We start from the raw sequence: 23,633 nt of genomic DNA, 5'->3' as shown, positions 1-23,633 counted from the left end.
CCGCTCTCGCACCAAGCGCGCCCCGGAGGCGGCGTGTTTTCCTCTCCTGACCCGGAAGCGAAACTGGGGGACCGGAAGTGTGTGACCCAGAGAGCCCAGATGGCGGCTGGAGGGCGGAGGGGCGCGCTGGGTTTGGAGGCGGCCTGAGAAGGAGCAGCAGGAGCAGCGGCCTCTGTGTGCCGAGCCCCGCCGCTGGCCATGGGAGCCGAGCAGAGCGCGGACGCCGAGAACCGGCCTCAGGAGCCCAATGCTTCAGGTGCGAAGGGAGAGGGCTCCTCCCGTTGAGGGGCAAGGAAGCAAAGGGCCACGCTTTGAAAGGGTTGCCCATAAAAACAGAGCAACCCAGAGGGAGAGGCTGCATCTACACTGGAGGAATAACCCGGTTTGGCGCCGTTTTAATTCTCTTTCTGTGACTCAAGTGCTATGGAATTCTGGGAGTTGGAGTTTGTTGTGGGACTCCAACTCCCAGAATTCCATAGCACTTGAGCCACAGAAAGAGTTAAAGCGCTCTCAAACCGGGTTATTTCATATATAATATCATAGAATCAAGGACAAGAACCGAACATGTTTAACAATGGCTTAATTACATGGGTATTACGTCGATTCATATTACTTCCTTGTCTTATGTATCCCAATTTCCCCCTCAGCGTCCCCTTCGCCAGCCAAGCAACGGGCTAAAATGGATGACATTGTGGTTGTAGCACAAGGGACCCAGTCATCTCGAAATGTCAGCAACGACCCAGATGTCATCAAGTTGCAGGAAATACCAACTTTCCAGCCCCTCCTGAAAGGTAAGCTATTTCTCAAAGCTCACATACAATATATATATATATATATACACACACACACACATATCTGATAAGACTATCCCCTTCCACACACTTCTTTCTGGGTATTTCATAATTGTCACAGTTCATAGAATCGTAGAGTTGGAAGAGACCACAAAGGCCATCCAGTCCATGCAGGAAATCCAAATCAAAGCATCCCTGACAGATGGCCACCCAGCCTCTGCTTAAAGACCTCCAAGGAAGGAGACTCCACTACACTCCGAGGGAGTGTGTTCCACTGTCGAACAGCCCCTTGATGATCTCATGCCTTCACCATCAGTCTTTTGTACACTACTGAATTGGTGTACTTCCAGTAAATAGTAGAACTAGATGAAATGGGTTTGATGATGCTAAAAGTGTCTTGTGTCTTGCACTTTGTCCAATGAACAGCATTCAGATCTATATTTATATCACTAATTATGGCCTGTTACAGACTGCCAAAATAAAGCTGCTTTGGGTCTCTTTGGAGGTATGCTATTTAAATGATGCCTGGGTCCTAAGAGTCCAGAGGTTGCGCCAAAGCCACACGCCATTTGTAAGCACTGGAGTGCAGCTTTGGTGCAGCTTCCGGACTCTTAGGACCCATGCATCATTTAAATAGCATACCTCCAAAGAGACCCGAAGCAGCTTTATTTTGGCAGTCTGTAACAGGCCAATGTTGAATCATTCTTTTCTACCAAGGGTGATCGTTACAGAAGAACTTGTTAGTTCTTAGAAAGCAATGGTGTTTTAACTGCGGTGTCATCATTCACATGTGCACAAACTCAAAGGTGCTCTATCTTATGGAGCACATGCAATCATGTATAAACTCCTGTGTGGTACTATTCTTGCATATTGCAGGACCAGAGTAGTAGCAGTAGGTAATCCATGGTTTCAGTAGAGCATTAGAATCATAGAATCATAGAGTTGGAAGATACCGCAAGGGCCATCCAGTCCAACCCCCTGCCATGCAGGAACTCTCAATCAAAGCATCCCCAACAGATGGCCATCCATCTTCTGCTTAAAGACCTCCAAGGAAGGAGACTCCACTACACTCTGAGGGAGTTTGTTCCACTGTCAAATAGCCCTTACTGTCAGGAAGTTCCTCCTAATGTTGAGGTGGAATCTCTTTTCCTGTAGCTTGCATCCATTGTTCCATATTCTAGTCTCTGGAGCAGCAGAAAACAAGCTTGCTCCCTCCTCAATATGACATCCTTCCAAATATTTAAACAGGGCTATCATATCACCTCTTAACCTTCTCTTCTCCAGGCTAAACATCCCCAGCTCCCTGGGGGTTCTCAGTTTGTGGTATCCAGTTGTTTTGGGCTTCAGTTCCCAGAAGCCCCAGCCAGCATGGTCAGTGATTGGAGATTCTGAAAGCTGAACTCTAAACCATCTTGAATATTGACAAAGAATCAGATATTGACAACCAGTGACCTGGAACAATATTTCTCCAAATTTTTGATGTGCTGTTTGTTTTCCCAGTGTGCCATGGACGGGTACCAAATTTGTGCTATTGGCTATGAGTTTTTCTTTCATCCTTGAAAACTCACTGTGGACCAGGAGCTGATGGCTAGCAGACTGGCACTAGTCTCTGGACCATACGTTTAAATTCCATAATGTGTTGTGAAAAGTACTTATTGAAGTCATTATAAGAGCAGTAAGTGTCATTATAGGCCCGGTACAGACGGGCCTCGACGCACGTCTTGATGGCGTGCTAGGGCTGCCTCGGGGCGTCGCTTACAGACGCCTCGCAAACCTAGCAGGTATTCTATACGTCAAAATGGCGGTGTCCTGCACAGATGAGCGCCACCATTTTGACATGATGGACGCTTAGCGTCCACACGTCACAGCACGATACTGGCGTTGTGAGTGCGTCATTGGCACACTGCGGTATCAGTATCGCACCACAAAAAGAACCCACTTTTTGCAGGTTCTTTTTCTGCCGGTCTGCACCAGCCCATAGACTTCCATATAGGAAGTCTCTCCACCACATGCATCTGAGCAAGTAGGCTCAAGTCTATGAAATCTTATGCTACTACCTTCTGTCTTTCAGTTAGTCTCAAAAGTGCTACAAGATCCCTTTGCAGACTGATTTTCCAGACTGACATGGCTATGTCTTTGAATTCTGTTAATATAGATTGACATCTAGTGGTCAATATAAAAGACTACAAGTAAGGCATATTCAGGTTTTTTAATTTGAAACAGTAAAATATATGCGGGGGCTTCTTGTGTATGTTACATTCAATTACTAGTAGCTGGAACAACTGAAATATAAGTTAAGTTTGTTTATTTATAGATGATTTATAATTTATTTATAGATTGAACATAGGTTGTGTATGTTAAGCGTGACTGGAAGAACATTGAACGGCTTTAAGGAAATAATACAGATATCATCTGGAAGAGCTTACAGAGGAGGTTTCTAAATATAGAGTATTGTGTTCTTTTCTTTTTTCATTTTAAGGGTTTTGACTTACTATTTACATGACATGGATTGGCTGATCTGTTGGCTTATAACTGTTTGTTGTTTTGTATTTTGTGCATGTCACCTTTACTACTTTCATCTGAAAGGTGACTAGTATTTTCGGAGCCAGGAAATTTACTCTGTTTGCTTACTCCACAATTGTAGCTTCCTTGTCAGGCTTGTTTTAAATTTCAAGTAAGGCAATTATCACTGTTAAACTTTATATCACATCCTTTCCCAGTCTTTAGCAAAGGTAACTAACATTTGAATAAAAAGTGACACATATGATTTTTATTTTAACACTTCGTTTTGAACACAAACATTTGCCAAACAACATGATGTCCTGAAGTAGAAAACCTGAATATTATGCAGTAAACATGGGTCACTGGGCTCCTTGATTTCATTATCCAGCCTGTTTGCCAAATCACAATTTGATTTGCCAAATCACATGTTTGCTCTGGTGCCACAATAAAAACTGGATTAATTCTGCAGTGTGTTTTGGACCTCTGACTACAGAATTTTCCTCTGGGAGAGGGCCTTCATGCCTGGCTGTGCTAGCATGTGGGGTCATGGTGGCTGGGGGAATTAGGAGCTGTATTTCAAAACAGCAGTGTCTCCAAGTTCTGTAAAATACTGTAATCTTACATGACTTTTTAATACATATTGCAGTACTATAGATACATAACTTGTAAAACATATGCCATTTCATTTGCTAGTTATAGTGCAGTGTTTTGGAAAAATATATTTCCAATAGATGACACTACTTTCTGTTTTATTGGCACTCTGTAATATAATTTTAAGCAGTTAGCATTCAAAGTGTTAGTGTCCAGAGAGGTAAAAGGAAACTCTAAAAGACTAGATAAAGATCCAGAGAGCTAGCAGTTGGATCAAAAGCAGCAAGAACTACCCCAGGGATAATAAAGTTCCTAAAATGTTACAAACTTGTTTTCAGGCTCCTTTTTAAAATGGAGTTGGAATGAAGGAGGAATTGTGGCTTCTGAGTCTGTGGCTCATTGTCAGTGAAAGGTCCTGGATTCATTCTGCTGTCAGATTTTCCTTGGGACCTTTAAGGGAAACTGCCATTTGTCATGCTCTTATTAACCGAAGCGGATCCGGTGGTTTGACTTGGTACAGTCCTTCTTGTTATATATTCTGCGCTTTGGCATTGAGGACAGGAGTTTAAAACAAGTTGAAGGGGTATATTACATGACACCTCAATTGCACCGAACAAATCCTGTCTTTGCCTGAAGCTTATCAAACAATGTTGTGGCTCTGAGTGCAGAGTGTTGGGTGGTTGGGTGGTTTTGAAACCAATTCTTCTACACCTTGAGATGATCTGTTAATGATCTGTGGTTTAGTAACCACTTTGAGTGTGAATGCCTCGTTCGTTTCATTGCTAAATTGGCAGTGACTGCAGTGTGGGTATGGTTGCATTGTTCCTTCCCAGGAGATTCCCCAGTAAACCACGTCAGGGAAACTCTACAATGCCTCCAGTGGTTGGGCTGGGAGGGCAGTGGCATTACCAAGAGTCCCCTAGAGAACCACTGTTCTCCATTCTCCAACATGTAATTTTTCTACATAATTTTTTTTTTAAAAATTAAGTAGAGTAGCACAGTAGCCTAAGTCTGATGTAATCCTACTATAGATTAATTTCTAGAGAAATCACACAGTTCAGGAAAGGTTTAAAGTGTACTGCAATGTACAAAAGCAAAACCAAGCAAATATTGCTTTACAGCAAAAAGTGTAGGAAAAATGTTGGAAGTAGCATGGGTTTCTGTGTGATCATCTTCCCGATTTGGGTGTGGAATGGTTCCAAAATGGTGTTGTTATGTAATTGTGCAATTACAGCTGTCATATTTCAAGTGCAAGGAAATAAATATGTTAAGTAACACCACTAAAGCACAAATGCAGAGATGGTGCGAAAGAGTGTACAGTATTGCCATTCTGCTACCTTTCTGAGTATAGGAGAATACGTTTTCAAATGGAACAACTGGAAACAACTAACTAGTGTTATAAGCACATAAGAGCTTATTCAAATGGGTGTGGGGAATATGCAGTTCTTCAGATGTCATAGAACTACAGCTCCTAACATTATTCTTTGATTTAAAATAAATAAAGGCAAAACAGTAATGGTGGTGCCAAAAGACAGAAAGGGTTTTTTAAAAATTGAACAAAAAAGTTAAATATTTGGGGGTAAATGTTTCAAGTACTAACCATTATGTTAATGCTTTGAATGAAGATAAACAGAAGTTGATGAAATCGCCAAAACTGAAGTCATTATTGGGTAGAATATCAGTGATAAAGATGAATGTTACCAAAAATGTTATTTATGTTTCAAACAGTACCCAGAAGGATATTGCACAGTTTATCTGGCAAGGTAAAAAGCTAAGAGTCAGATTCAAAATTTTACGAGATGAGAAACTGAAGCAGTCATGCAGACAGGGCAAAAGGAGTGGCCAGAGGCTGCTCCCGCTCCAGTCGGTGCAGGACCATGGTGACCGCACAGTCCCAGTCCCAATCTGAGCCACTGCTGCAGTCCTGAATGGAAGACTGACAAAGAGCAGACTTTCTCCTCTCCTTTTGTGGTCAGCTTTTCCTGGCTGGACAGTGGGCTTCCAGCTGCCCACTGTGGGGGCATGCGCTGTCTAAATGCCATTTCCCCAGAGCTGCTGGAAGTCACACTTTCCTGCCTGTCTGTTTTGGGCCTTAGAGGCAGCTTGGAATTGCTGAATTTGAAATTGTATTTTTCTGCCTGTTTAATTTGGTTAAAAGACTGGATGATGTTACTAAACAAGAAACCGTAACAGTTGGAAGGTTTTAATTTAAGATTTGGTTGGCATGAGTTTCTTGAGTATGACAAAATCAAGGCAAATGCAGATTTTAATAATCATGTTAAAACCTTTGTTAAGAATATGGAATAAATATATGGCAAAAATTTGTTCAAAGATGCCCCGTGTGGACTTCACCACAGGAGGCTTTCTGTGGAAGAAAAAAGAACCTAAATGATAAAATTGATAACGTATAAAAATCTTTTACTACTAGAGAAAATGTAGAATGAAGTCTGTACAAGTACTTTATGTACAGGGAATAAAGATTTAATGGTACAATTGGCCCTCCATATCCATGTACAGTATTATTTTATCCATGAGTCAACCATTCACAGCTTGAAAATACCACCCCCCTTCCCAAATTCAAATAAATCTTGCCAAGGAAACCATATGATAAGAATCACCATATGTTGGAGTCTACTTGAAGCACATAACGGCAATCTCATGATCCAGCTAGGGTAGGGACAGTGTCATACTGAAAACTCAGTGAGCACAAGTCCCAGCTCACTTGGAGCCAGCAACCCTTGCAGATGGTGCAGCTGCTGCAGACCTTCAAAGATGTGAGTATAGGGAACTGGCAGAAAGACTGTGTAGCAAGGAACCAAGCTCTGAACTCAAAAGAGGTTCTCTAGTGGTCAGGTTCTAATTGGGATATACAAGACAGTGAGGAACTCTTGGGGCAAAAAAGGGAGCAATGTAATTCAAGAAACTAGGTGGTATCACTTCCTGTTGCAGGTAACATATTCAGGGATAATTGTGTTGGCCATTCAACAAAATACAACAAGTTCCAAAATCCACAAACACTGACAGTTTTTGCAGTAATAAAAAGGTACAAATAACAGAGGTAGCACCACAAAAATGCACATAAAACCTTTTTATGTGCATTTCTGTGGTGGTAATTAAACCCCTGAGGTTGTGCACATACACACCCCTCTCATGATCCTGTTTCTATGCTCCAGTAAAGAATGTGAGTAATTCCACTGCAAGTACTTTTTAAAATATGTTTCAATCAAATAAAAATAAACATGGTTAAAATCTACCTGCACAAAGAATTTGTCTGAGTCTACTAGTGATATCCAGCAAGCACTGTGTATATGTAGATGGGTACCATTATTAGCTGTGAGAGACAAGAATACACAAACCTTTGTTTTACTTGGGCTTGGTCATCTATTGTACATCTGTCTGAAATGTTACACCTGTATCATGTCTGTTATGACTATCATAGTGTAGTGATTTGAGTATTGGACTAGGCAACTGGCAGATCAGACTTTCAATCTCCACTCAGCCGTGGCAATTCAGTGGGTGACATTGTGCAAGTCACAGTGTTGTAGCCTTAGAGAAAGGCAGTGGTAAACCTCCTCTGAAGAAATCTTCTCAAGAAAACTCTAGGATCCCGTTGCTGTAAATCGGAGTTGATTTGAGAGCACAGAACAACAACATTATGTTTGTACTGTTTAAGATTGTTGATGTGTAGGGGACATAGACACACAATCCTTTATATGAAAAAATAATTAAATTCTTGTACAAAGAGTCACAAAGAGTGGTAAATTGGTATAAGTGTTGTACTGGGAGTCTGGAGACCAAGATTCATTTCCTGCTCAGCCATGGAAACCCATTGGGTATTTTGGGCAAGTCACATTCTCTCAGCCTCAGAGGAAGGCAAAGATATAATCCCCTCTGAAAGATGCTTGCCAAGAAAACCCTATGATAGTTTCACCATAGGATCACCAGAAGTCAGAAATGACTTGAAAAGCCCTGAACAACAAATACATAAAACAAAGTTGAGCGATTCTCCAGTGTAGAATTATTTTTGTACATCAGAGCATTCAGTCATATGTTAGCAGCTGAAGGTGGTATAGCCTCAAAGGAGTTGGCTTGCATTTAAGCTACTAAATAGATATAAGAATGTGCTACGGATGTTGTTGTAGGTATGAAGTTTTCCCTTTCTTGTTTTTATGTTTGAGGTCAATTTTCCCCCGATGTCTGTAGCCCTAAAACGCATGAACGTTGCAATTTACTTTGTTTTTTCTTCTTTTGACCGTATGATAACACTAATACTTACTTTAATGACTTGCTTGGTATTGTTCTAGCTGTATAAAGAACACGGTTGTGCAGGAAAGATGTGTTTAGTTGTTTATTTTAAATATTAGTTTTGCACAGTGATTTTCTTTTCTTAAACTATCTGTTACATGGCTCTTGTGTGAGAAAAAGAGACTTGTATCTGGTGAGAAGATGATAGAAGGCTTTCCTGAAGGTTGGTGCAGTTGTCTGAAAGGTGTCATTTCTTTAAACAAAACAAACAAACAAATTTCAGTTTTGGTGTTTTATTCAATGAGAGCAACAGAACATGCAAAACAAAGAGAATCAGGAGCAAATACAGATAATAACTCTGGGGCTTTCAAGCTTTGCAAATGTTTCAGCAAAATTCTCCTGCATATCACCAAATAAGAATGAGCTGAGGTCACCCTTGGCAAGAGCAGGGTTCTCCCCCTCACACACAAACAGCACAACATGAGAAGCATGGCAAAAATGGGGAAGGGGAAGAAAAGAACCTAGGAGGAGCTTAGAAGACGTGGTTGTAAATATCATTTCTGTCCATATATATGAATATAAATACAGTTTTTGTTTTATTTGAGAACATAAATAGACAGAATTTAAGGATGCTTTTGGTTGTCCTCCTACACTACAGCATAAATGTTGCACAGAGCTGCCTGTCTGATGTTGCATAATTCTTTTTGGTATTTATCCAGCAAGAGAGTGTATATCCTGGGACTGGCTGTTGATTAAGCCTCTTTTGTAGCAAAATTATTAAACCAACTTGATTCTTGCTTGTGTTTTATACCAATTAAGGATTACATTTTGATTGTTGGCAGCTGGTGAACTGATATTTAAATCTAGCCTTGAGTGGCTTCAGCCCCAATTTGACCCTGGGAGTAAGCCATTCTCAAAGACCTCCTTATTGTGTACTTTGGTCACTTATTTATGAGATAAGACATTGATGAAAGACTTCTTCACCTTCCACAGGTGCACCTTATAAGCAGAAGGGTGATTGCTGCTATTAGATGAAGCCAAGACTTTCTTATTTTGACAAACATTTGGTTTAAAATTCCCTTGATTATTGGGTTCCACTTTGCTTCTGTTGCAATTGTGGGAAAGGAGATTTTGTAATTATGCATCATTATGTGGGTAGCTTGGGCTGAAAAGTGGAGTTGTAAGGCAGAACGGTTCCTCTGCCTCAGTGGTTCCCAGTTGTGTCATAGCTCACAGTGAGGCTCTTCATAGGTTTGGGTGGGGGAAAGAAAACTGTGTGCACACATATGACTTCTTCAGATCTGGGATATTTTGTAAGATGCTCTCCTTCAGAAGAGGGAAGAGACATCTGTGTGGTATTGGATACCCTGAAAAAGGGCCTGTTTGACTTGTTGCAACACTGAACAGAAGCAATTTGTCCACAGTCACAGCAACAATTCCTCCATTATTGAAGATGGAAGTAAGCCAAAGTTTCATGGCAAAGCAAAGGCAACTTGTAAGCAGGGGAAAAAAAAAGACTTTGCAGAAATCCTGATTGCAACAATGGAGAGATTGGGTTTGGTTCCAGCCCACACTAACAAAAAGAAGGAAAAAGAGGGACAAGAGGGAGTCAAACCACATACACTATAAATGCACCTTTCTTTGTGCATACACAGGTCTGGTATCACAGCAGTGTTTTGTACAGAAAAGAGAACCAATGTAAACAAGTTCACATTAATCTGAACACTGCAAATCAGAGTGATCACTGGTGTCTCTAATCCATAGAACACCACCAGAAAACATTCCATGGGGTTCAAATTTTTCTGCTCCACCAGCAAACATTATACAGCATCCTAAATCCCTGCTTTACATGAGCATCCACACCTCAGTCACCCTGCTGTGAATCACAGAGTCAGAAGGGGCTGCAAGGGCTATCTAGTCCAACACTGCCGTGCATTAGTTGTTCCCTTCATGACAGGGTTGGATTAGGTGGCCCTTGTGATCCCTTCTGGCTCTATTCTACGGTTCTTCACAACTACTCAGAAGTCCTACAAATAGCAGCACAGTAAAATGCAAACACATACTGTATAAAAACCCACCTTATACTAAGGAAGATTAGATTATTTAGAAGTAAGGCATGTGCTGCAAATTCTTAGCAAGCAAAAATATACCCCTTTACTGCTGGTTTCTGACTAAATGGAAAATGAAAAGTTGGATTGCCAGCTCCCAACAGAGGTAGCCAGGATAGCTGTGACTGCTTATTACACAGCCTTTCATTCTGCCCAATTTTTGGTGAGTCCTGAGGGAAGCCACCTGAGGTATAGATGCCTCAGATCGGAAAGCAGGCTTATTTTTTATCAAGAGTGTGTGTGTGTGTGCGTGTGCGCGCGTGCACGCGCACACACTGTACATATGCACTGTCATTAAAGTGGTGCCACCTTAGATACCCACACATTAGTGCCACCTCTGATTAGAAGGATCTCCCCTCGTGACTCCTGTTTAAGAGCTTGCCTGCCTTTAGGGCTGAATGAGTGCTATCCAGTCTCTTACTGAAGACCTCCTTCTCTGGATGTCTTCAAAAGAGGCTGGGCAAATACTTGCTGGGGATGTTCTAACTGGGTTTCCTACACTGAGCAGGAGGTTGGGCCTGCAGCCTTCTAACTCTATGATTCTGGAGTGGATGCCAAGGCAGTGCAGTCCCAAAATATCCTCATACATTTGGTAGCATCCTAGATCTTGGCCCTTTGAGCATGAAGTCCAGAAAAGATCTCTGTAATTTTATTATGCTGAATGTAGTTATAGAGCTCCTGCTATTAGGAACGCTAGACTGTAGTCTAATGCTCCTTTTTGTTCTGAACTCATCTGCTAAATTAGTTGTCTAGTGACATGGAAGTAAGTTTTTTTTCTCCCCTCAAACTTGTAGTGCTCTTGATTTGCTATCTAAACGCTTATAGGTTTCCCTTCAGATACTTTTCTCCTAGATTTTATCTTTCAACTTACCGTATATACTCGTGTACAAGTCGACCTCACACCCACACAGACAATACACCTTTTGGTTTGTGATTGCAATTAACAACATACAAAAATATTTTCTGCAATTTACTACTCTCTCCTCCTTATATTGCATACTTCATGTCTCCTTCAGACTTATCATGTTTTTGTGATGATAGGAGGTTTAAGGATATACTGAGCTTGTTTGTTTATTTGTTTCATTTGCCTGCCACCTTTCTCCCTGATGAGTGGGTTTAGCACAAAGGTTGCAATGCGCTGGGGTGAAATATATTTGTTTACATTTTTTATGAGCTGATTTAGGTCATATCATACTTCCTGAACTAATATTTGAACTGGAGTACAATTATTGTTTAGGTTTTTTTTACACTTTTCTAGATTTTTCTCTGCACCCCTCTGATCAAAGGGTGCATTAAAATGTGAGAGCATAAAGGGAAAGTGCATGAACAAAGTGTATGACTGCATTCATGCTTTTTTAAAAAGTAAATTGATATAGAAATGGGAGAAACATGTATTTGATCTAGCTACTGTATGTCCAGGATATGCAGCAGTGTCACAAAGTTCCTAGATGGGTTTTGTTAAGCTACTCTCTTTTAGGCTCAACCCACCACCCATAATGTGTGTGTTTTAGGGGAGGAAGAATAATGTTGGCTTGGTTATTGTACAGCAACATATGGCATTTTGTAAGTATTACAGCTAAATAATGCATAGCAGTTGTACTGAACACGTGGAAGTGCAAATATATAAGAATGATGAAAATAGTAATAGGTTGTACTTCTTCTCCCTCACCAGCTTCTGCTAACAAGAAACACTAAAACCTAAATATAAGTTTAATATGTCTAAAGGCACTTATTAATTTAAAAACTGAACTAGATTTTAAGTGCTGGTACCTTTCTAGGTCTAATTCTCTTGTGTATCTCTCAGGTACTTTTCTGTGCCCAAACAAGGACTGATTTCTTGGTCCAAACAGAGCAGTTAACTCTACCTGATGCATGGGGAACCTCTAGTCACCAGATGCACCCCATAGGCTTCCTCTCAGTGGTTGGAGATACGAAAAAAATTAATAATATTTAAACTATTAAAGCCATGCCTGGAATAAAGCTATTCTTTTCAGCTATTGAGGGCTTTTAAAAATGAGTAGGTGTGTATAGACCTGAGTATGCTTATTGGAAAATGACCAGATTGGTATGAACTTGCCCTCCCGTGTTCTCTTAGCCCCAGTTACTGCTGGGAAAGGCAGTAATTCCATCATTTGTTCTTTCATTGCCTAGCAAAGTAGAAAGCAGGATTTTTAGAGCAGTTGACTAGGGCATGGCCCTGTGTGTATTTTTGTATATCTCAAAGTTATGGAATTGAAGATTCAAGGAAAAGTGTGCAATATGGTTGGTGAACCATGTTGGTGACAGCCCCCACAACTGTCCTGGCACTATATCACTCAATATACAACAAACAATGGCTCCTTTTCATCCTGGATGACAGAATTGGGGGCATAATTATCAAATTTGCAGATGACACCAAATTAGGTGGAGTGCCTAATACCCCAGAGGACAGGATCAAAATTCAGAATGACCTGAATAGACTGGAAAGCTAGGCCAAAGCTAACAAAATGAAATTTAACACGGAGAAAGGTAAGGTACTGCACTTAGGGAGGAAAAATGAAATGCACAGATATAGTATGGGGGACACCTGGCTGAATGAAACTGTGTGAAATGGATCTGGGAGTCCAAGTAGACCACAAATGGAACACTAGTCAACAGTGTGATGCGGCAGCTAACAAACCAATGTGATTTTAGGCTGCATCAATAGAAGTGTAGTGCCTAGAATCTAGAAGGGAAGTAACAGTGTTCACGCTATTCTGCTTTGGTAAGAACCCAATTGGAATATTGTGTCCAGTTCTGGGCACCATAATTCAAAAAGGATGTTGAGAAACTGGAGTGTGTCCAAAGGAGGGTGACTAAAATGGTGAAATATCTGGAAACCATGCCCTATGAGGAACGACTTAGGGAGCTGGGGATGTTTAGCCTGGAGAAGAATAGGTTAAGATATGATAGCCCTGTTTAAATATTTGAAGGGATGCCATATTGAGGAGGGAGCTGACTTGTTTTCTGCTGCTCCAGAGACTAGAATATGGAACAATGGATGCAGGCTACAGGAAAAGAGATTCCACCTCAACATTAGGAGGAACTTCCTGACAGTAAGGGCTGTTTGACAGTGGAACACACTCCCTCAAAGTGTAGTGGAGTCTCCTTCCTTGAATGTCTTTAAGCAGAGGCTGGATGGACATCTGTCGGGGATACTTTGATTGAGAGTTCCTGCATGGCAGGGAGTTGGATTGGATGGCCCTTGTGGTCTCTTCCAACTCTATGATTCTGTGATTTGCAAATGTATATCTTCTATTTTTATACTGATCAGAAGGCTTTGTGCTGCTCATGGAATTGCCTCTATGTCTGCATTAGGACAATCTAACAGATTTCATTTGGAATTTTGACTTCAGTAACTATTCAGTCTGTTTTGTTTTTTGACCCTTTTCATCCTCTGCTGGTTCTGTAGGCAGTCATTATGTTAATTTTTGTTTTCTTGTTTGGTTGCTCTATCTTCTAGGTCTTCTCAGTGGGCAGACATCTCCTTCCAATATTAAACTGGAGAAGCTAGATTCTCAGCACGTTCTACAGCTCTGCCTCCGTTACCAAGAACATCTTCATCAGTGTGCAGAAGCAGTTGCCTTTGACCAAAATGCATTAGTCAAGCGGATCAAAGAGGTATGGATGTAACTATGGAAAGGCGGGGGAAAGAATCAGGACAAATTAACATTTTTGGGAAAATGGAAACAAGTCTAAAGAAGTCTGCTCCTAAATAAGCCCCCAGTAAAGCATCCCTCAATACTGGCAGTATTAGCACCATTTAGAATGTGAAAATGACTTTTATGCTTTAGGAATAAAATGTAGTGTTTATTCTGAAAATAATTATAAATTGATTTTTTTATTTAATTTTTTCTTGCAAATCTAGGGTGGATTTGATTTAAATCAGTACTCAGAAAGCCTCAATTTAATCATGTTATTACCCCCCCCCATAACCTAACACATATTTTACACAACTCAGAATTACTGATGTAATCTTAATATTTACAGCCAGATGAAGGTTTCATTTTTAGGATAACAACTTTTCAAATTAGTTTTACAGTTATATTAAAAAAACCACTGATTTGGTTATACTGTTAGAAACACATCATAGATAGATAATTATGAAATTATTGTGAACTATCTCCAGTTCAATAGGTTAATCATTCATATTTGGGCAACTGTTGCCAGTACTATTATAGGTTTTCTTCAAAGAAAGAATTGAGTCCTCCCTTGACATTTGTGACTTTGACACTTGCGGTTTTGATTACTCGCGAGGTCAAGGCCGCTGTGCACATACTCCTCCTCCTCCTCTTCCTTCCTGGGCTCCCCAGACACTTCTGCTACCTTCCCTCTGTCCCATGTCCCCAGAGCTCCTCATGCCTACATTGTCCATAGAAAACCCCTCTTATCTGTTCTAATCGGTAACCAGAACCTGCATACCCAGAGGCTAATACTTGGTATAGATAGGTGCGGCATAGGTTTATTTTTATTTTCTCCACTGCAGTCCTCTACTGTCCTCACTTGGTTTCTGTGCTTCACATGCTTGTTTAGGTAGAGGTTTTTGAATGTATTTCTCTGTTATATATTTCGTATATACTTGAGTATAAGTCCATTTCATGAATAAATCAAGGACAGGTTTTGGGGCCAAAATTATGAATTTTGATATGACCCGTGGATAAGTTGAGTGTAAAACGTAGGGGCATGCAATGAAGGATGTAAAGGACAAAGCAAAGGAAAACAATGCCAAAGAACTTACAAAATTTCCTGCCAGGATAAGTATTTGTGCTCAAAGCTAAAGGCTGGATGGATGAGAGAGTAGAAGGGGGCCAGTGCTTCCAGGGCACATTAGACTCTTGCCTTTCACCAGGGGATGTGTGTGTGTGTGATTTAAAGTACAGTACTTACATTGACCCATGGATAAGTCGACTCAGGTTTTTGGGTCAATTTTTTAACCTAAATTTCTAGACTTATACATGAGTATATACAGTAGCCTTTAGATGTTGCAGATGAATTTAATCAGCATTAATATTGTCTAAGAGTACATATGCGGAGGAAAGCCACTCCCTGTGAATATTGTTATAGTCTAGATTGTTATATTTATGAGTAATTCAGCATATGTTTTAAATGTTTAACTATGGAGGGGGAGAAGGGTGTGTGTATTGCTATATGTGTCTGTGGTTAGTGGAATGTGTCCTGTATCCATTCTCTCTCTCTCTCTCTCTCTCACGCTCTCCAAAAATTCCCCATAAATATCAGTATACTAATTTTGTTGCATGATTGCTTAATTTGTCCTTGCTTTTCATAGATCTCATCCCTGATTCATAGTGTGAGTAAAGCTTCCATATAGCTATCTGGGAAGTAAATATGATTCACAGCATTTATTGAGTGACTGCAGTTACTTCATGATGTGCTGAATTTCAGATGTGATGAAAACAATATTGGAAAAAGCATGCTTTTGGGGCTCATCAAACAAGCTTGAAGCCAGCTAATTACATAAGGTGCAAATCTATCTGCAGGTGTTGGTTATTCAGATTACTTATGTCCAGCCACTTCTTTAATATTCAACTTGATGAAATAGTATTAAGCTTAGAAATCTAATTGGTCTCTCTTGCTTACTGGTGCTGGATGCTCTTGCTTATACAGGTTGACTCTCCCTTAGCCAAAATGCTTTGAGACCAGAGATATTTGGGATTTTGGCATATTTGCATATACGTAATGAGATGTCTTGGAGATTGGACTCAAATCTAAACATAAAATTCATTTATATGTCATACACACCTTATACACATAGTCTGAAGGTAATTTTATTCAATATTTTAAATAATTTTGAGCATAAAACAAAGGTTCTGATGGTAAAACTACCAGAAAAGACATAAAACATATTTTAATGTTTTGTTTTGTGTGTTTTTTCTTTCTTTTTCTTTTCTCCCTTCTTTTCATTTTAATGTATCTATAATCTATAATAAATATTATTATTTTTAAAAAACAACAACCAGAAAGCAAAGGTGTCACTGTCTCAGCTACCTATGTGGACAATCTGTGTTTGTTTGGCATCATTACTTTCTCCTCTTGCTCCACCAGTGGCAGCTTTCGCAACATACCAGTCACTATGCTTTGTAGATACCCCCTACCTCACTCTCTCTGGGGGCCCCAGTTCCACGTTCCAAATTTCTCTACAGAGAATGAGTGAGTGGGGTGGGGGTAGGAGGAGACAAGCCAGACTTAAACCCTCTTGGGATTTGGTTTCAGTCAACACTTGGAGGAGTCACTTTATTGCTTCCCAGTGATTAAGGAGGAAGAAGAGGAGGAGGTGGTGATGACAGTGGCTGTTGGGGGGATTTGGTAGTAAAGTTGCTGCCACTCTCTCCCTTTCCTTGGCATCATGGCTGCTATTGCACATTCATCTGCCTTGGACACAACAGCAACCATGAGCCGCTGCTTGTAGAAGATGACCGCCTTCTTCTCCAGATATTTGCTCATTTTTCCTTTGGGGAGCCAGAAGTAGTGGCAACAACTATGGGGGACTCCCCAGAGCTGCTCACTCCTTCTGCTGCTGCTGGGTGGCCAGATGTACTCGCAGGGAGAGAGGGCAGGAAAGAGCAGTATTGCCACCACTACTGTTGACATTGGCTGAATGAGATCGGGGCTCTGATGGTGGAAGCGGTGGGGAGAAGAGAGGAGGCTGTTGTTCTGGCGTGTGGCTGAAGCTGTTCACCAAAGCTGCTGCATCCTGCTCTAGACCTCAGTTTGCCTGAGAGATGGTGACGGAGGAGTAGCAGCAGACGCAACCATGGCTGCTTCTTCTGCAAATTTGGCTGCAAATGCAGCCATGCCATCTCCCTCCCCGCTTCTGCTGCTGCCCTGACATGTTGGTGCTCAAAAAAGATTTTGGAATATATTTGGATTTTAGAATTTCCAATAAGGGAGACACAGTTGGAATAGACAAAGAAAAGGGCAAAGCAGTTGCTAACACATAATTTCATTATTTTATATAGGAAGCGAATGCTGAAGATGCTTCAAAAGCAAATGGTTTGATGAGGCCCTCAGCTTGTTAGGAGTGCAAAGGTTGGAGAAGAGGGACAGTATACAGTCAGTGGGCTACACTGCAACTTAGTACAGTTGCAGAGAGGCTATGATGATACTGCATTAGGCTTCTAGTTCCCATTGTACATTGCAATGGACAAGGGCTGTCTAATAATAAAAACAAACATGACTCTTCACTAAATTATTGCAGGAGTCATTCAGAGATTGGAGAATGCTTTGTTGCCCTCTTGCCTTTGCATGCATGGTATAATGTCCAACCTATTGGGGCTGTAGGAAAACAGCCTTTGCAATTGACTCTGGCTCTTTGACAGTAGTGTGAAGACTTGTTGTTTCCCCTGACTCATGCACTATTGGTTGGTTGGCCTGGCATGTTTCTCATTGTCAGGCAAATTAAGTTCAGATGCTACCTTCTGAAGAGAACAGTCAATGCTGTGACTGTATCTTAACAGTCACCCTCTCCCTGACTGGGCATAGAAGACCAACAGCTTATGAGGTGAGGCTGTTTTGTGGTCAGTCCTGCTATCCTTGTAGAATTGGGTGGGAGCTAGTCACAAGTACCTGGAATGTCTGCAGTCACTTAAATGTATATCCAGTGCTCTTCATTCAGCCTTTACTTGCCTGCAAAAACAGTATGAAGATAAGGGGAGAAGGGAGCTCAAAACCTGCTACAGCTTTTGCCCGATCTCTTGAGTATGATCTGTAGCAACGTTTATTTATTTCATTTTTATTGTGCCTTTCTCCCAGAAAGAGATCTGAGGCAGCTTGCAAGATACAAACATTTTAAAACTTTACAATAAAAACATTTAAAACAGTTAAAATAATCAGTATATGTGTCCTCACCAGCTTCCCCTGATTCATGCTTCTTACATTCCATGTCCCTATGTTGTGCCTCTTTAGTTATGATACCTGGTTTATAAGGTTCCGCAATGAGGTTTTGAGGCTCTTGCTGCTGTCTTTGCCTGGTAGCTGGTTAAGATTCTCCTTTTCTCCAGCCATTTGAGCTTTTAGATCATTTAGAGTAGGGATGGGCAAAGTGCATCCTGTGGACCTTATGCAGCCTTTAGGGCTGTTTTGTGGCCTCCGTGAACTCTAAGGGTTAATCTTTTCTCCCCGAATGCCCTCAACTCTCTCTAGGGGATATGGGTGACAATTTTGCCAAGTCTTTGACCCTTTAGGCCCAAGAGAGCTGTGAAGTCACTTCTAGTTCTTTTTGGGGGGGAGGGTCTCTCCTGGTCCTAAAACAGATGTAAGGAAGGCAAAAACATGGTAAAATGCATTCAGTTTAAAAAAAAAATTGTGAGGGATTTGGGAGGGGGGTTGCAGTCCTCCAAGGTTTCCTAAGGGCCAGTGAAGCCCCTCCCCCCCCGGCCCCTGATTTAGTGCTTTAAAAAGGTTTAGCTCATTTAGGTCCCTGTCCCTTTGTACTTTTTAAAAACTACTGCATTTTGTTGCACTATATTTTATTCATTTAGCTTTTGATAATCTATCCAGGGTAGATGATTGGGTAGATTAAAGATAAAGAAGTAATCAATGGTTGTAGGCTCTGTCCGTTTCCGTACTCTGGAGAGGTTGTTCATTCAGGTTCCTAGTGTCCTTATATTGCTTCATTTAATGAAATTCCAGTTGCCTGCCATTCTGCAGCCTTGTCTCTCATTACATGGGATATCAGTGCTGAAATAATTGCCTTCCATTTGCTTCTATTCCATGCAAAAGTTGACTTGTTGGTGGTCTGATTTTTATGCTGCATTTTTTATGGCTAACCCCAACACACAAAGCTTGTTAAGCATGATTTATTTACTTTTAAATGGAAACTTCTGCATAAGGCTTAAATTGTTCCCGTACCCAGTAGAATGTCTTGATCTGCTTTTGTTTCTTTTTCTTTTCCATGTGTGAAAAGGGAAGAACCCACAAAAAAAAAGAACAGGCAAAAGTGAGGGCTTCAGCTGCAGCATGACACAAACCAGGCTCAGGCTACATAGCCAAGTGATAGTTTTTAATTTAAGAATTTGAAAGATGTAATGGCGAATGAGCCAAAATGAGTTTCCGTTTCCACTTTAGAAGTGGAATATATAGAATACACCCTAGGAAGAAGTATATTTTCTTTGCAGGATGAAGGAATGTATATTTTCTTACACAGGTAAGGTGTATATTCACTCACCCCTTTGGACTGTGTGTGCAGAAGAGGGACTGTGTAGCAGAGATGCTTCAGATGCTGGGCTGAATTGCCCCACTAAATTCTGCTTACGGAAATGAGCCACTCTCATGCGGAATTCAACATGGAAAGAGCAGCATCACAGCATACTGTCTTTCAGTGAACTGGAACACAGCAAATTGCTTGTGTAATTTTATCTGAGTTTCCTGCTCTCATGAGCAGACCATTTACATCAGTAGAATCCTAGAGCTGGAAAAGACCCTAAGGGTCATCCTGTCCAATCCCTTGCCATGCAGGAATACATAGTCAGAACTCTCCTAGATCTAGCCTTTTTAAAAACTTTGAAGAAGGAGACTCCACCATATTCTGAGGTAGTATATTCCACTGTCAAACAGCTCTTAATGTTTTGGTGTCCTATAATGTTTAGGTAGAATCTTTTTCCTATAGTTTGAATCCTTTACTCCATGTCCTAGTTTCCAGAGCAGCGGAAAACAATATGACATCCTTTCAAAAATTAAGCATGGCTATCATGTCACCTCTTAACCTCCTCTTATGCAGGGTAAACATGCCCAGCTCCCTAGGATGCTCCTAATAGGACATGGTTTCCAGACCTTTTATCATTTTGTTTTCCTTCCTCTGGACACACTCCAGTTTGTCAGTATCTCTCTTGAATTGTGGTGCCCAGAACTGCACACAGTATTCCAGGTGAGATCTGACAAAAGCAGAATAGAGTGGCATTATTTCTTCTCTTGGTTTAGACACTATACTGCATTGATGTTGAATAGGCTTGCACCAAGAAAACAGCTCTTGCTTCCTTTCATGTATTTTATTAGTGCTGCTGCTCTATGAGACAGATTTTCTCACAGGCTTTTGTCAGAAGCAGGGTGTAGAGTTTGAGGAATTCCCTAAAGGGATGGGGAACATGTGACCCTCCAGAGGTTGGATAGTTCACTCAATCAACTGCTTGAATGATGAGTTAATATTTATATAAATCCCAGTGACTCGATGAATTTTCTCCAGTTGGGACCCATTGAATCAATGAGATTTATTCCAGTCCTAGTGGCCTTGCTTAAAACAATTACAGTTCTACTATTCTTGTGTCCTTTCTCTTGCCTGCTATTTACAATGGGTGGAAAGCTCTTATTGCTCTTGATCAGAGCCGCCTTCTCATTATGAACAACAGTAGGCAAGAAGAGGGACTGGGACTGAAATGGATTCAAGGATGCCTCGAGAACAAATCCAGTTCAGTATACATTGAGCTTCCTTTCTTAAAAATGGGTTACCTGTCATAGGGCTAAGGTAAAATGCTTCATGAAAAAGAACTGAGATATGAAGAAGCATGTCAAAGCAAAGAAGGTGAAGTGTTCAGTGAGGAAGAGCAATAGGCATATGGTCAGGAGAGAGTAAGCAAAATTGGTAAATCAGGTCATGATGTTGAACAATCTTAGAGTGTCTCTGCAAGTATTTCCTTTACCTCTGAAAAGTGACCTTTAATTCAACACAATTATCGTTGTCTCTGTCTCTCTCCTTTTTTTGGTAAATAGATGGATCTTTCTGTGGAAACTCTTTACAGTTTAATGCAGGAGCGCCAGAAAAGATATGCCAAATATGCAGAGCAGATTCAGAAAGTCAATGAGATGTCTGCCATCCTCCGTCGCATCCAGATGGGCATTGACCTGACCATTCCTTTGATGGAGAGGCTGAACAGCATGTTACCAGAGAGCGAGCAACTGGAGCCTTTTAGTATGAAGCCGGACAGAGAGCTCAAGTTATAATATTCTGTTGCAGCCTTTATTTTCTTTTTACTGACCATACTTGACAAGGAGCATGGCTGGGACAAGGAACATGGCTCTGCACTATTCAGAGAATTTAGATGAGAGGTGGCACTTTGGGATTAGGAAGAAGTGCACGACTTGCAGAGATTGCCATTTAAAACACAGCAACTTGGAATAAAGCACTGTCTGGATCATATTTTTAAAGCATCTACTTAGCAACAGGTTTTTTTCCCTGAACCAACAAATGCTGCTTTAATATGATGGTTTTGAACTTTGTACACTCAGGCTACCTTTCCACATGTGTGCGGTTGCAGAGGAACCTTGGCTGGCTTCTCCTACAGTTTCAAGTTGTAGACAGGAAAAGCTTCAGCCCATGGACTTATTCAGAAGTAACAGAAGAGATCCTCCTCACCATGCGTACTACTGGCCCTTCCAGTTGGGTAGATCACTGTCATGTGGGGAATCCCTGCATTTATCTCAGAATGGAGATAACAGTGGGAGTCTTTGCCTTCCATGCATTCTGCTCAATAGACAAAGTCTACAGTGGTTAGTGGTTGTTCTGTGCCCCTCATGTACACTGCAAGAACACTCAAACAGTTGGTGCTTGGATCTGCACACAGCTTTGCCTCCCCACTTGCGTTCCTTCACATGAGAAGGCAAGGAGAGAACAAAGATGGGTCCCTGGAAACTCACACCAGTGCTGCAGCCTAGAGCCTGTTGTGCCAGGGAGCATGGCCATGTCTTGATATCAGGTGCTTGGCCCTGGCCCCACAGCTTTTGGCTCACAATGGATTGCAAAGTTCCCCAACAATTCTGTAGAGGATTCTGGGGCACATTGCAAAACAACTGTTGTTCATGGCTCCCCTATGGGAAGAGTGGTAACAACAGGCAAGGCAAGCACCCTGCAAATGTGTTAACTGCTATTATCAGTCTTCCCTGTAATGTAAAGCTTCTGTAAATTGTTAGCTGCCCTGTAGGGTTACTTGGTGACTGCTAGGCCTAAGAAAGCTAGCAGGCATGCTGCACTCACTGAACGTGCTCCAGAATCCATTCACAGGGATTCAACAATTGATAGGTATTTTTTTTGTCAAGACAGATGCTGAGAAAAGTGTTCATTGTATACAGGAAGCTTTAAAACTGCTGTTGTAGGCCATATTATCAATTCACACAGAGGAGAGGCCAAACCAACTGAGTTTCACCTTTGCCTCCCTTTTAAATGGCAAGCTAGATTCATGGTTCCTTGGCTCTCCACTATTGCAAAGGATAACTAGTGGTAGACAAGTTTTCTTTCAGGGAGTCTTGTTTGCCATTATAGGTATGTTTCAGAAAAAGAGTTGCAGGTTCCCCAGAAGACACTGTTTTCTTAACATAATCACTCTTTTGATTGAACATAGAATTTTGGAATGGACAGTTTATTACCTGGTTTTTCAAGAACATTCAAAATTGTGCTTTGTACTTGGAAAACCTTTCAGTTTATAACAAGCGAGCTGTTAATTATGTTTTCTTGCCTTTCAGCTATGCATACCGTCACATTGTTTGTTTATAGCTGAGTGCTTATAAAGGCAGAAACAGGCATATTAAACTCACCTACCATAATGTTGTGTGGTGTGTTGGGAAGAGTTTCCTTTTGAGCTCTGTGTGACCTCTCCCTCCTTAACATTTGTGCATGTGGACTTTTTAAAGTTGGCTTCTTATTTTATAGGGCTGTTAAATGAGTAACCACTTGAAGACTGTCAGAGCTATGCAGGCCCCAGAATGAGGATCTCCAGATAGAGGTGATGAGGAGTAGCTCAGTTCCACACACACTGCTCTATTTATGAAACAAAAGAGTACTTCTCTCTGCCTTATCTACTTGGTTTGTGAAAAATCCCTACCAGGCTTAATAAGGCAAGCCTTGATTTATCAGGAATAAAGGATATTGCTTAGTTGAGAGAAAGCTGGAAAAGCTGGCAAACCAGGAACTGTTAATTCCTATGTTTTGTTTGTTTGTGAGGCAATTTCAAGGTGTGCCACCAGCTTTTGCAATTTGGTTTGTCTTCATTCCTCATTCTCACAGTATTTTCACAAAACTGAATGAATATGGTGCTGTCTGCTAAGCATACATACTGAATTCTCATGAGTCTGTTAGAAGCAAATTGTTCACATCTAAAATACTGCAAGTGCTAACTGAACCCCACTGCAGTGTTTCAGCTAAGTCACTGCAACTGCAGTTTTTTCCCTCGATATACCATGCAACAGATAAGCTAATGTGGACTCCTGTCTTGACATACACCAGGTTGAGGACCTTTCTAGGGGACAAGCAGGTATTCTTGTAGGCATGTTTCAGAGAAAGAGTTGCAGAAGCAGCTGCCATATGTTGCCATATGCAGATTTCTATGCTAGACAGGGGCACCAGGAGCACTCCTTGATATCTCTGGAAAGCATA

General features: G+C 41.1%; 1 protein-coding gene across 1 annotated transcript; it reads left to right on the top strand.

Annotated features, from left to right (window-relative positions):
* The first annotated feature begins 77 nt into the window (after positions 1-77).
* LOC149312565 (BLOC-1-related complex subunit 5) lies at positions 78-22,809 on the top strand. The gene is made up of 4 exons (XM_089524873.1): positions 78-256; positions 648-791; positions 13,719-13,876; positions 20,978-22,809. Exons 1-4 carry the CDS (start codon positions 199-201, stop codon positions 21,206-21,208), a joined length of 591 nt encoding a protein of 196 aa, XP_089380999.1. The 5' UTR covers positions 78-198; the 3' UTR covers positions 21,209-22,809.
* The last annotated feature ends 824 nt before the right edge of the window (positions 22,810-23,633 follow it).

This window comes from Sceloporus occidentalis, unplaced genomic scaffold (assembly GCF_023333645.1).
Source record: "Sceloporus occidentalis isolate IW3139 unplaced genomic scaffold, rSceOcc1.0.p SCAF_5, whole genome shotgun sequence".
Lineage (NCBI taxonomy): Eukaryota > Metazoa > Chordata > Lepidosauria > Squamata > Phrynosomatidae > Sceloporus > Sceloporus occidentalis.
The sequence above is the reverse complement of the archived record's forward strand: the minus strand, read 5'-3'. Positions and strand labels throughout refer to the sequence as shown.

What these genes read in the sequence shown, in the direction of transcription:
- LOC149312565 (XM_089524873.1), top strand. Translation starts at nt 199, where the DNA reads ATGGGAGCCGAGCAGAGCGCGGACGCCGAGAACCGGCCTCAGGAGCCC. An exon ending in TCAGGAGCCCAATGCTTCAG is followed by an intron (nt 257 to 647) that starts GTGCGAAGGGAG and finishes TTTCCCCCTCAG; the next exon opens with CGTCCCCTTCGCCAGCCAAG. An exon ending in TTTCCAGCCCCTCCTGAAAG is followed by an intron (nt 792 to 13,718) that starts GTAAGCTATTTC and finishes TCTATCTTCTAG; the next exon opens with GTCTTCTCAGTGGGCAGACA.